This window comes from Erpetoichthys calabaricus, chromosome 3 (assembly GCF_900747795.2).
Source record: "Erpetoichthys calabaricus chromosome 3, fErpCal1.3, whole genome shotgun sequence".
NCBI classification, from domain to species: domain Eukaryota; kingdom Metazoa; phylum Chordata; class Cladistia; order Polypteriformes; family Polypteridae; genus Erpetoichthys; species Erpetoichthys calabaricus.
The window spans coordinates 255365430-255380041 of record NC_041396.2 but is presented as its reverse complement, the minus strand read 5'-3'; the positions used below and the strand labels follow the sequence as shown (position 1 = coordinate 255380041).

General features: G+C 36.5%; 1 protein-coding gene across 2 annotated transcripts in view; it reads right to left on the bottom strand.

Annotated features, from left to right (window-relative positions):
• trim33 (tripartite motif containing 33) overlaps window positions 1–14612 on the bottom strand; it is a 180446-nt gene that overhangs the window by 96686 nt on the left and 69148 nt on the right. For both annotated transcript variants that reach the window (XM_051925147.1, XM_028798092.2), the window contains exons 4-6: window positions 2461–2593; window positions 1435–1551; window positions 969–1083 (exon numbers count right to left, since the gene is read on the bottom strand). In XM_051925147.1, the coding sequence (XP_051781107.1) occupies window positions 969–1083; window positions 1435–1551; window positions 2461–2593 (365 nt within the window). The remainder of the gene's footprint in view (window positions 1–968; window positions 1084–1434; window positions 1552–2460; window positions 2594–14612) is intronic.

The following is a 14612-nucleotide window of genomic DNA, read 5'->3' as shown; positions in this document are numbered from 1 at the left end:
TGTATTGTGTACCTTTAATTTCCTCTCGCAGTAATACTGGTTTGTATTTCCATAAAACGCCTCTAACTTTCTCCAACAGTAATATCGCGCATAGCACCGTGCCCCGCGCATGCGCACTTCACCAGAAGACACCCACACACGGACACCTGGACGCACATAGGGATTTTACTTTATATATATATATATATATATATATACTGTATATATCCAGCATGAATTTTTCCCCCATTGAGATCTGACATGTTTTCAAAGTCTTCCTTTAATTTTTTGAGCAGTTTATATTATGGTAATTGAGAGTACTTAATGACCTAATTTCAATATCTATAAGAACATCATGCACACTCCATACAGACCCCGACTGATCCACACACTAAAAAACAAGTATCAGGGATCTTTTTTGTTCTGTCAATTTATGCCAATTGGATAACTACATTTTACTAAATAATAATAAATATTAAAAGATTTTCAATCAAACTAGTTGCTAAACTCACTTTTAACTCCCATCAATTTTCAACATAACCTTACAAGCAAAGTTGAGCTGCAATTACAGGCGGAGGGCTTTACTCCGTCGTTGTGTATTATTTATTGTCACTCATATTGCTTTTAATCATGACCCTAACACAAACCATTCAAGCAGGCTTTGGTATAGTATAAAAATATTTTGATTGGCCTACACAAGGTGATATTTCATAAGAGCGACAACCTTGATATCATTGTAAACTGAATTCTATTGCCCAACTCTATTCAACAAATTTTCAAAGCATTTTCACATTTAAACACAAACAACTGGTTGAGCACAGAATACTTTGCATGTTACTAATGACAAATAGTTAATTCCCCCAACACAGAAAGAAAAAATTTCTTCATTGCAAATATATATTATGAATGCAACAAATACTGGTATACTTCTCCTGAGGATTTACAAAGCCCCAGCCCATACATATATACATACATACATACATACATACCTCTAGCTGTTGCAGCAAAGATTTTCCCTTTTTGTTAATCTCATTGATTAGAGTGAAAACTGCAACTTTGATTTCATGCTCCACTTTTTTGTGAGTTTCATTTACTTCCTTTATCCTAAACTCAGAAAAATAACCAGAAAGCTTCATCAGTACACAAAGCAAAAAAAAAAAAAAAAAATATATTAAAATTCACATTTCTAAACTTTTAAAGAGCCATGCAATTTGAAAATGACCCAATGCCATTACACTGATTCTCTCATGTTGCGGGAAAGATGCAGTCGACTAACATAATAAGAGTGAAACTGCACTACCCACTTTCTAGGAGATGTCTATTTAAATCAGCTGTAAGTGCTAAAGCAGAAGTAAATTGAGAATGAAGTTTAATGTTTTGCTCCCTTTCTCACACATGAATTCACTTCCACATGTTCAACACCTCCACTCTAAATTCTCAAAGAACTCCAAGTACCTGCTTTGCACCTGGGAAGCAGCAAAGTTCACATAGTTTTTTTTCTCTTGAAGCTTTGCCATAAACGTCTCAATTATCCCTTTTTGGTTCTGAAAGGCTTCTTCCAAAAACTGGTACCTAAAAAAACAGATAAGCATTAACCAACAAAACACTGCACACATGGATCATCACTTCTATCCACTATATAAACCTGGCGTAACAAACAAAATTTACAACTAATCCAGGTACAATCAATAAAAGACTTACAGTGTAACTTGGGAACTGTATATATTAGCATGTATACCACAAAATCTAGTAACTTGACCCTTGCAAAAACGAAATAAAAACACAAAAATATGAAGTATAAAAATACTATGTTTCTAATTTCAAAATGATTAAAATAGTGTTCCTTTTATTGACAGTTTACGAGGGAAAAGATATTGCATGATGGCTCAATGAAAATGGCTCTGACATGCGACTTCACAAAAATATTACATACTACTCTTGGAAGGACTCTATAGGACATACAATTATGGGATGAATTATTTCTGTTCCACATTTTTCAGGTTTGGAAAATATGGCTCCGACTAGAATCGATTGTACCACAACCTTAAAAATGGCTCTGTAAAATAAAAACAAACGTTTATCCAACGGTTTTTGAGGAATCTATTGTCATAACATGATGCGTCTCTAGAACGTGTGCTAACAGTCTGATGGCAAGTGTGCTAAGTTGGTTACTTTTGCATCAAAACAGCGTGGACAGAAATTAGGCTTAAAATAGCTGGCCTACAGTCTCTCTTTAACTTGGCTTAGTTTCCAGAGTGTAGAGTTTAGCAAACTGCAAAAATACATGTTTGATTGATTACCTTTCACACTAAAGAAACAGACAAAGTACAAATCTGGCTAAATTCAGAAAACATATTGTAATGCATAAAAATAAGTCACATAGTTGTTACTATAAATTAAAAGCCTCCACATTCTAACTTCAAGGAAGCAAAAGAAGTTGCTCTCTAAAAACAAATAAAATGCTTGCTAGTAGCTTGTAACCTGTGCTCTTTATGTTCCAGCAGCTGGCAGTCCCGGCAAGTTAGTCTGTCGCATGTCTCACAGAAAAGCTTCAACGCTTCTTGTTTATGTACTGGACAAAACACAGGACGTTGCCCTGAGGTTCCCACTGAGTCTGAAAAAATAATAATAAAACAAATAAAAATCTACACAATCATCTGAAAATAAATGTGAATTTCAAAAATCATAGTCATCTGCTTAGGCTGCAACTAACAAGTACCTTGCTAATTGATCAGTTGTTTAGGACCTTGAAATTTTCTATTAATATGGGTTTTAATAAATGCAATATTTGTGCAAAAGCACAAGCATTTTATTCAAAAATTACATTGCTTCATTCATCGCATAATGTTTTCTTTCTTAACAACAGTACATGTATAACATTAAATTACATTTGTCCAAAAATGCATGAAGCAACATTTCTCATTGCTAACTGCAAAGTCAAGCTTAATACTTTTAAGGCTGATTTTAGCATCAAAGGAAGTAGAAGGCTTAAACCATCCTTAAGTATCAACAAAAGGTGCCTAGAATGTACTGTTTTATTTTATCCACTAGAAGGCAGCAAAGGCTGCGTTACGAATGGAGTCCCCATTACGAAAAAAAATACTCTGCAAAGGAAGATTTGCATATTGTTGATGAATTTGATTCTGCATTGTCAGATTAGAATTTTCAGCTGGTAGGAAAAACAGAAGAAAATGAAACTAAGCATGCTGCTCAATTATCCAGCTTTGAATGAGACAGTAATGACCATTAAGCCGAAGTGATTTTATTACAGGTGCTAACAGTTGCGTTGTCATACAAGTGAGCACATTGTCACAAATCTTGCAAAACACAGATTTCTTACCAGATTTGAAATTGAAACGACTCCACAAATTTTGAGACTTTTCGTATTTAACTCTACACCCTACATGATCCGCCTCCACTGTATCTCAAAACGAGATTACAGTGATCCCTCGCTATATCGCGCTTCGCCTTTCGCGGCTTCACTCTATCGCGGATTTTATATGTAAGCATATTTAAATATATATCGCGGATTTTTTGCTGGTTCGCGGATTTCTGAGGACAATGGGTCTTTTAATTTCTGGTACATGCTTCCTCAGTTGGTTTGCCCAGTTGATTTCATACAAGGGATGCTATTGGCAGATGGCTGAGAAGCTACCCAACTTACTTTTCTCTGTGTCTCTTGCGCTGACTTTCTCTGATCCTGACGTAAGGGGTGTGAGCAGGGGGGCTTTTCGCACACCTAGACGATACGGACGCTCGTCTAAAAATGCTGAAAGATTATCTTCACGTTGCTACCTTCTGTGTGCAGCTGCTTAGTGAAGCGACATGCTGCACGGAGCTTCATATACTTAAAAGCTCAAAGGGCAGTATTGATTTTTCACTCTTTGCTTTTATCTGTCTCTCTCTCTCTCTCTCTCTCTCTCTCTCTCCCTGCTCCTGACGGAGGGGGTATGAGCTGCCGCCTTCAACAGCTTTGTGCCACGGTGCTTCGCATACTCAAGCCAAACAGCCCTATTGATTTGTTTGCTTTGCTCTCTGTTTCTGACAGCCTGTGCTCCTGATGCGCACTCCTTTGAAGAGGAAGATATGTTTGCATTCTTTTAATTGTGAGACAGAACTGTCATCTCTGTCTTGTCATGGAGCACAGTTCAAACTTTTGAAAAAGAGACAAATGTTTGTTTGCAGTGTTTGAATAACGTTCCTGTCTCTCTACAACCTCCTGTGTTTCTGCGCAAATCTGTGACCCAAGCATGACAATATAAAAATAACCATATAAACATATGGTTTCTACTTCGCGGATTTTCTTATTTCGCGGGTGGCTCTGGAACGCAACCCCCGCGATGGAGGAGGGATTACTGTAATAGTACTCTTGGTCAATGTAGTGATGTGCATAACACATAAGGCCAATCATCAACAACTATTCAATTACTACTATCAATAATATTTCTGAGTTGTTGCAGCCCTACAATCTGCCATTAGTATATCTGGGAAGAACAACAAATGAGCGCACAAATATTATACACCTATTTATGAATCTGTCAAATAAAAATCATATTAATAAGATGTTAACATGTGCAATGTAACTTTGCCTAAATTCAGATTACAAAATCTGGTGGTTGCAAAGAGGGCTGCTATAATAAGAATACTTATAATAATTTTAATGTATTGATTTTTTGACAATTAACTGTAGCTGTATTTTTTTTTTTTAAAGATTCTACATTAAACATTTACAAAACAAATACACTTGGCACTTCCAGGTCTCCAAAATACATTACTGCAAAACTGTAAACTAGAACATATTAACTAGGGTTTTAACAATAGGTACTATGAAACACTAAAAACCGTCTGGAGGTCGGACGGACGTGAATCATAGAACCATATCCCCTCCTACACGTCCTCTCAAATATATATTTTTATTTATATATAAATATAAATATATACAATGTATATACAGTACACCCCCAAAATTCGTGAGGGTTACGTTCCTAGAGTACCAGCGAATTGTGAAAAACCGTGAATTATGGATGTGGTTAAAAAAATCCATTTATAGTTTAAACCCAAAATATGCCCCCAAAACACTTCAATTTCATCCTCAGCTTAATACATTACCTACAAAAAAGAATGTAAAGGTAAACCTGTATACTGTACAGTGATCCCTCGCTATATCGCGCTTCGCCTTTTGCGGCTTCACTCCATCGCGGATTTTATATGTAAGCATATTTAAATATATATCGCGGATTTTTCGCTGCTTTGCGGGTTTCTGCGGACAATGGGTCTTTTAATTTCTGGTACATGCTTCCTCAGTTGGTTTGCCCAGTTGATTTCATACAAGGGACGCTATTGGCAGATGGCTGAGAAGCTACCCAGCTTACTTTTCTCTCTCTCTCTCTCTCTTGCGCTGACTTTTTCTGATCCTGACGTAGGGGGATTGAGCAGGGGGGCTGTTCACACACACCTAGACGATACGGACGCTCGTCTAAAAATGCTGAAAGATTATCTTCACGTTGGCTACCTTCTGTGCAGCTGCTTCGTGAAGCGACATGCTGCCCGGTGCTTCGCATACTTAAAAGCACGAAGGGCACGTATTGATTTTTTTATCGGTCTCTCTCTCTCTCTCTGTCTGCTCCTGACGGAGGGGGTGTGAGCTGCCACCTTCAACAGCTTTGTGCCGCAGTGCTTCGCATACTTAAAAAGCCAAACAGCCCTATTGATTTGTTTGCTCCTTTGAAGAGGAAGATATGTTTGCATTCTTTTAATTGTGAGACAGAACTGTCATCTCTGTCTTGTCATGGAGCACAGTTCAAACTTTTGAAAAAGAGACAAATGTTTGTTTGCAGTGTTTGAATAACGTTCCTGTCTCACTACAACCTCCTATGTTTCTGCACAAATCTGTGACCCAAGCATGACAATATAAAAATAACCATATAAACATATGGTTTCTACTTCGCGGATTTTCTTATTTCGCGGGTGGCTCTGGAACGCAACCCCCGCGATGGAGGAGGGATTACTGTATAGCATTGTACTGATATGTCAGTACAGTGCTAGAATGTAAAATACCGATATTACCGCTATATGTTCTGTAATCATGCTAGCGTGTTTTCATTGCCAGAGGCCTTAGAAGGTGCAGGGCGTTTTGGCGGCATCTTGGGGTTTTAACCCTTAAACCGCCACATACTTGGGAGTTAATGCACCCCTGGACGCCAAATACTTTTTGCTGTACTTTTTAAGTAAATGTCATAATTCACAAAGTGGAATTTTAATGGAACACATTTTTTTCATGCAAAGAGCATCACAATTACTGCAACACTGATCATTTTATACACTGCTAATGAACTGTAAAAACTATTTAGAAAACAACTGGAACAATATGTACAAGGTGCAACTGATGCCATTGATGAAATTCAGTAAATCACCGAGCCAACTGCGCTTGAACTGGCTGCACGCAAGAACACAGAGGTAAACACTGATGCTTGCAGGCTAGTCTAGTACAACGGTCAATCCCAAAGATAGTGAGGCTGCAGTGCTGCAGGCGCCGGCAGTCGTCATGAGCTGGCTGCTCAACGAATGTACGCCACTTGCTTTGTTCTGTGAGTGCGTGTGGGTCGCGCCAAGGCTAGAAGACAAGGACACACCTCAAAAAAACCTTCTCTTAAAAAAAGATGATAGATTACATTCACATTGCTCCCTTACTTGCAGCTGCTCTGTCGTGTGATATGCTTCTCGCTAAGCCTGAACAGCACTTGTCCTTTTTGGCTGATTGCTTTGTTTCTCTCCCCCCACCCCCCCCAGACATCCTCTGCTCTTGTTGGGGGTTCCGCTCCCGTTGTGCTCTCCGTGATGTTTGTCTATTCTTTAATCGATAACTAACTGCATACTGAACTCATTTTACTTCTGAAAGAGACATGTTTGTTTGAAGTGTTTGAATAAAGTTCCTGGCTCTACAATCTCCTGTGTTTCTGTGCAATTCTGTGACCCAAGCGTGACACCCTGCAGCCTCACTGTCTCTGGGACTGAGCCACTGCACTAGAGTAGTCTGCCTGCATCAGTGTTTACCTCTGTGTGCTTGCATGCAGCCAGTTCAAGCGCAGTTGGCTCTGTGATTTACTGAATTTCATCCATGGTGTCAGTTGCATCTTGTACATATTGTTCCAGTAGTTTTTAAAAAAGTTTTTACAGTTCATTAGCAGTGTGTAAAATGATCAGTGATGCAGTAATTGTGATGCTCTTTGCATGAAGAAAAAAAAAAATGTGTTCCATTAAAATTTAACTTTCTCTTTGTGAATTGTGACGTTTACTTATATGTGTATGTGATGGTTTAAGGGTTAAAGCCCCAAGATGCCACCGAAACGCCCTGCACCTTCTAAGGCTTCTGGCAATGAAAACGTGCTTGCATGAATTACAGTACATATATTGGTAACGTCGGTATTTTACATTCTAGCACTGCGGGAGACATAGCAGTACAGTACTGTACAGTATACAGGTTTACCTTTACATTCTTTTTTTTAGGTAATGTATTAAGCTGAGTTTGAAATTAAAGTGTTTTGGGGGCATATTTAGGGTTTGAACTATAAAAATAGGCATTTTTTTAACCACATCCAAAATTCACGGTTTTTCACAATTCGCGGGTGCTCTAGGAACATAACCCCCGCAAATTTTTGGGGTGTACTGTATATACACTGTGGTCGGGCAGTGGAAGGACAGACTGGAAACAGTCGAAATATGGGGACGCCAACTGGGTCATCCCTTTTAATCATCGCGAAACGAAACAAGCAAAATAAACAAAAGTAACAAAAACAGCACCAATGCGCTATCCCAATCAGGGATTTCTTTCTCCTAAGAAATCTTTTCCAGAGTCACATGCTCCTTTCTCTTTGCCGGCACTTCTTTTATAGTGCAACCTCCGGAAAGGGGAGGGTTAAGTGCCCATACCGGTCGGTTGGGCCTTGGAGCTGTGAGGGAAGAACAACTGCAGGACAAGGTCAGTGGTAGCCATTATCCCCCCGCAACTCCCCATTATCTCACCGGGTTATTGTGTACCTTTCCCCGGCCCTTACATGAGTCCTCCAATGCCCATGCATGACAACACACACAGAGGCTAGGGTCAATTTAGCAACATAAATTCTTCTAATTTTAATCAGGCTGAAGTTTAGTATGTTCAGCACTTATGTTTTAACATAGACATTGTAACAGCACACAGCTATAATTCTTGCCTCATAGTGCCGTAGTCAGCGAGTTTATTGATTTAAACATATTGTCTTAAATTCTTTTACTATCATATCCTCAGCAAGAGTGACTCATCTATGAGGCTGAAGTTAGCTACTTATTCACAAGCTCCTTATCCCCAGGTCATCAGAAAGGATGGCTTGGATCTTTCAAAAATCTAAGCTATTATTAAAAGAAAAAATGGTGCAATCATTTCAGCTCAGATTTATTGTACAAAGTACAGTTAAACTCATGTACTCATTTCACTATGCTGCCACTTGGTGAGATTCTTGCTCTGTAGAGATAATGTGTTTTCAGATCAAAAAAGGGGCAGCATGTCATAACATGTCACAATGGCAACTATGAGTAGACGAGTAAACTGGAATTGTATTCTTACCTCAAGAAAAACAGAACCAAGAATATGTAACAAAATAATTATTTCTATTTTCCTTTCATTATAACAAAGATTCATTATAAACACAAACAGCATGTTTTCTTAATTCAAAACAACTGCTTTTTCAAAGTAGTCATATAGGGTTAAGTTTTAATGCTTGATTCAGCTAGGGACCAGTGTTTCCATTATCCATATTGTTGCTGCCTCAACAGGGAAGGCATTTCTAAAATTTATAAAAAATATTTCACTTAGGAACACAGTTTTACATGGCAAATTAATATATACCAAGACTGGGAAGAAATAACTGACATGAAAAATAAGTCAGTTAGAATATAAGTTCTCATTTAACTTAAACCAATTCCCATTATGGAAAGAGATCATCTCAACATGTTCAGGAATTAGACTTGCTCATGTCAGTATGCAATGTTTCCTGCTACAGAAAACAACCTCTCTGATGGAGTGGAGACGGCAGGAATGCAAAGGAAAGATTTGGCCAGATGGCCCAAAAATGCACCTGAGAGGAGCATTTCTAGTCACTTGCACTTTAGAAATGGTACTGTATTCATACACATTCACTCATTACTGAATATTTTCAGTATTAATGAGTTCAGAAGTAAAGCTTTATCATCTGTTTTTTAAAACTAAAAGAAGCAACAGTTCAATGCTTTACATATCAGTCAGAAGAGAAGAAGACCTCAGTATCTTCACAGAAAGCGTAAGCAAAGCTTCATTTGTCAGTTAATGTACACTTGACCAAGATTTACATACACACTGAATGGCTTTAATTTTACTTACAAGATAAACACTCAACAAAAACTGATTAAGCTACAATGCAGTCTTTACCCAAATACAAATATAACTTAATCCAAATATGTTTAAAAAATGCTGCTAGTTTTGTTTAATGCACCATGATTCTAGCCTCAATGCAACAAAACCAGATAAAAAAACTCAAGGAAATCAATGTAAATTTAAAAAATAAACCAGTGTTACATAATTCATCCAAAGTTCTAACCCTAGATATATAAATCAGATGACCTAATATCAGCCACTCCCATTTCCATAACATAGGTAATAATGTTTTGTTCTGTGTTATTTTAACTGAAAACAGTGAGTGACATTATGCCTTCTTCAGTGTATTCAAATAAATTTGCATTGATTTCTGAGAGATACACAAGGTTGGTGTTGATTTTTTGCTTGGTTTACAAAAAGAAAAAGGAATTAAAGGTAAGCTTATTTTCAGTACAAATAAAGAGAAAATGCAAACACATTAACAGGATGTTGCATCACTCCAAATGCAATTCAACCACAAAAATGCAATTCATGGCTGACCATATTACATTTATTTTATATTCCTGATGGATGTGTTCACATGCAATTGGATTGACGAGAAAACCAAGCTTCTGAATCTGACAATTTGGAGAAAACAAGGCTACCCAAAATTGTGACATAACACTAGAATCCCCAAAGCCTACGAAAAAAGTTGTAATCCCGGGCCATCTTAAATTCTTTTGCACCTCTCTATTAGCATCTTTTGTTTCGCAAATGTGTCGATCAGCACAAGCAGCCTGCTATTAAATCAAACGACCGCCACAGCTCAAGTCGAACAATAAATTCTCAAGTCGAACAATAAAGAAATGTTGAATACATAGCTAAAACTTTTTTCATACTATAGTACCAATAACAAAATGTTGACAAGAAGTGTATAATGTGTGAAGACTTAAGTCCATATATCAAATAAACACTTTCACAAAAGGTATAAGTATAACAAAACAAGTGTGCTTTTATTCAAGAATATAACCAAAGAAAAAGAAATTGGGTTACGGTATGATGCTGACATGACTGCTTGGGTGGTGCAGAGGTAAGAACTGCTGACTCATAATCAAGAGGAATAAGCATTCAGAGAATCAGTAAGGAGTTAGGTAACAACCACTACACCTTGTTTACCATTATAAGAGGCCATGTGCACACTTCTGTGGCTTTTTGCATTATTTCAGCATCTGCAAACTACAACATACCATTATAATCATTAAGGTTCTCTTACTCATATTACTTATGAGGAGTATAATAAGATTTAAAAAATGTGACATATGTTTTGCATTTCAACACATTTTCTTAAACAGCGAAACCTGTCACTATAGGATCCCCACCTCTTGCCAGTTTTATTATTTATGCATATAGCTTAGCTTGAAGCAAGGTCCATATTAATGCAATTTGCCTTAATGATGGTTCAGTTGGTAAAGATGTCATCACCAAGTTGCACTGAATACTGTGTAATGCACCTGGGCTTGAAGCCTTGAAGTAATAGTATTATTACTGGAAGTTGCACTATTACTTATTTTATTGTTATTATTAATTAGTTTAAACATTATGCAGTTAATGATGGTTAAGTTGTTTAAAAAGTCACTTTACCGTGTCAGTGGACAGAGATTGTTAACATTAACAGAAAGTGTAGTTGGTTTACAAAAAATATTTACTATTTATTCCTTTTCTAAGACATGTTCAGTTCAATACAACTTTTGACAAGCACCTCTGGATATTTTACTAAGTCTAAATGCCTCTTTGGATGGTTGAAAGTATGTTGTCAAAATTTTACTTTAAGTTGTTTGCAAAATTTGTTCAATAAAAAGGTTCTATATTTTGACCGCAACTGTCATGCAATGTGATTCCTTCTCTTCATTAGTGCCAACCCCTTGAAAACACTTTATGGGGCCATGCAAACCTGTATTAATACATGTGTGCACATTAAAATGTTTTTTTTTGTACAATGCACAATTCTCATGACAGTGGAATAGGTTATTCTTAGCCAGTCTACTGCAGTAATTGCAGTGGAAAATGTGGTTAACATCCACTCATGCATGGGAAAAAATTACCGCTGAATACCGTAAAACCGGTATAATTTTGAAAAATACCGTGATATAGAATTTTGATCATACTGCCCAGCACTAATTTAAACTTTAAATAATATTTTATAGTTATTTTTTTATTTTCACACTGTCCAACTGAAACTGCAGCCAATTTTGAACAGGTAAGTTGAACGCATACAACCTTTTATTCATTATTAATGTTATTAAAATCACTATTATCATTACAAGAAAAAATGTAATGAAATACCAATAACTGAAGAAAAAAATGACATTTTTTTAAAATTACATATAATTGTAGTACAAGTTATAACAGTAATATAAAAATATAACAGCAAAAATTATTTAATGCGAAGTATGTCCTTGACGTTCTCTGCAAATTACTGGAATATTTGGATGAATAAAAGATAAAGCGACTTGTATCTCTTCTTCCAAATTTCCAAGCCTCTCACGCTTTTTCATCATAATATAGATCATTGCTGAAAATCCTACCTCACAAAGACATGATGTGGAAAATAGTAATGTGTTTAGGGCTTTTTTTCGCTATGACAGGGTATTCGTTTTGAACAGAGATACAAAATTCTTCAGGAGTATTTTCTGAATATTTAAATTTCAATCCGCGATCTGAAGAGAGATATTAATTATTCTTCTTCCTTAATTGTAAAACCAGAGATGCTGGAAGGAATAAACAGATTCCTTATCCAGTCATACTGTTCAGTATTTAATAATGGAAAATAATTTTCGAAGTTTTCTTCTAGTTGTGTTAAATGTTCAGTTATTAAGGAAATGTCATTTTGTCATTTTTATCTTGCACTGAAGGGAACATTTCAGTGTTCCTTTCCGCAACGTGTCTCTTCCACAGTGAAATTTTCTTTTTTATTGCACAAAATTTAATCAGTAGATGCAAGAATGTTTACATGTTTCCCTTGAATACCGTAATAAGGTAAGCAAAAAGATCAGCCAAATATGCCAAATTACTGCACCAAAAATTTTTCAGGTATTTGCAAAATACTTGCTTTATATTCAAAATGGAAAATGTAACATGCGATTTAAAACTTTTCCATGAGACAACCACCTCACTTCTGTATGAAGTAAACATATTCCATAGCTGAACAAAGGTTTTTGAAAATTCTGCTATTTAGTGGTCTAATCTTTCACTACTTGATTTAAAACTTCGTTTAGGCATTGTTTTCATGGCATGTGTTTCTCAATGCAAAAAAACAGTGAGTAAATATTATATTTGAATTGGTCATTACCAAACTCACAAATCGTTTAATTGGCTCACTCATCGATGCAGCTCCATCTGTACAAATACCAACAAATTGATTCCATGATCACTTTAAATTATTTAAATGTGACTTTATTGAATCATATATGTCCTGACCAGTTGTACACCCTGAAAGTTCTTTGCAGTATAAAAAACAATTTATTAATTTTCTTTTGTAAATAAAACGTACAAAACCCAGTAAATGAGCCTTGACACTTACATCTATTGATTCATCCACTTGTAATGTAAAAGGCTTATTAAGAAGTTCAGTGGCGACTTTCCCTTCAATGTTACAGTACACATTTATTCTTCTTCGAATTGTATCATCAGATACTGGAGTCTTTAAAATTTCACTCTTTGCTTGTTCTCCAAACAGAATTGTTACTATTTCACAGCAGGCAGGTAAAATAAGAGATTCTGGTATTGTGTGTGGTTTTAATTTCAATGCTATTAACTCAGCAATTTTATATGATGCAAGTTGAGCTTTATCACTTATTTTCACAAGTTTTTCAAATTGTTTCTTTTGTTTACCCTGAGTCTCCAAAAGCCACTTGAAGTAATCTTTATTTTTTTGAAGATGTTGATGCTTTGTAGAAAAATGTTTTAATTTAGTGGGCACCATTGCACTATTTGAGAGTTTTTCTCCGCATACAATGCACAGTGGAATTGGACAACCTTCACTTCCGGTCCAGGTAAATCCAAAATTTAAATTTAACTCTGCATCATGCAAGCGATTAACATTTCGTGATGTTGATTTAATCTTTTTTCAGTAAAATCCTCTTCAACTCCACGAGTACTAGCAATAGCACTGTCAATGAATGAAGGAGGAGTTTTGTTAAGACAAGACTTTTTTGTGATGAATTTATCCATTATCTTTAATGAAAGAATATTAACAATTATTCTTTATTCAAATAATTGTTCATCTGATGAAAGACTTGCATGCAATGTTCATGAATTCATTGAAAGTTGAACTAATTCTCACTGTAAACAGTGAAACGAACAGTACTGAATTCAGATGTCAAATGCACAGTCCATCGTTCACTGACAAGCAAATGAACTCCGACTCAGTGTTCCGTGGAACACGGATTGAGAAACACTTATGTGTGGTATCTCAGCTTCACAGCTGCTGATCAGAAAGCTCTACAGCAAGTTGTGTCGAGAACACAGAGGATTGTCTGGGTGCAGCTTGCAGCCCGAGTGGACATCTAAAGCACACATTGTCTCAGGAAAGCAACCAGCATCTGCATGAATTCCACTCACCCATTCCATAGTCTATTTGAACTTCTCACTTCTGGCAAACGCTATAGAGACTTTCATGTCCAGAACTCAAAGCTCAGACAGTTTCATCCCAAGAGCTATATACATACTCAATTAGTCCATTAAGTGCTCCCGGAAGAGCACTTTGCACTATATGTATATGTAAAGATACTGAAGAACAAAGATAATTTTATTTTAGGCTGGTTGTGCTATATGCTAAAGCACCTCATGTCTTTTTAACCAGAGTATAATACTGTATGTAAGCACTGCTATTCAAATTCAGTTGTTTATAAAACAGACCTCTGCCCTCACTTTTTTGACCATTCTGTAACAGACTACTGTGATGAATGCCCCCTATTTGGCATTTGCTGAAAAGATAATTAAAGATGCAGTGAACAGGTTTCATTCTTTAATTAATATGTTGATTTCTTCCAAAATTTTGGCGCTCAACCTGGGGTGGTCCGAACAACCAGCAGATTAGAATTGAAAGAAATTAGACCAATGGGGTAGCTTCATTTGATACGATTGCGTCCAAAGTTGGGACCGGCTGAGGATGCGACCGTTGAACCTGAATGGGTAGGTGGAGGCATGTTTGTTTGTTCTTTTAGGGGTATAGGAAAATAAGAGATAGATAAAATATGAAAGGCAATAT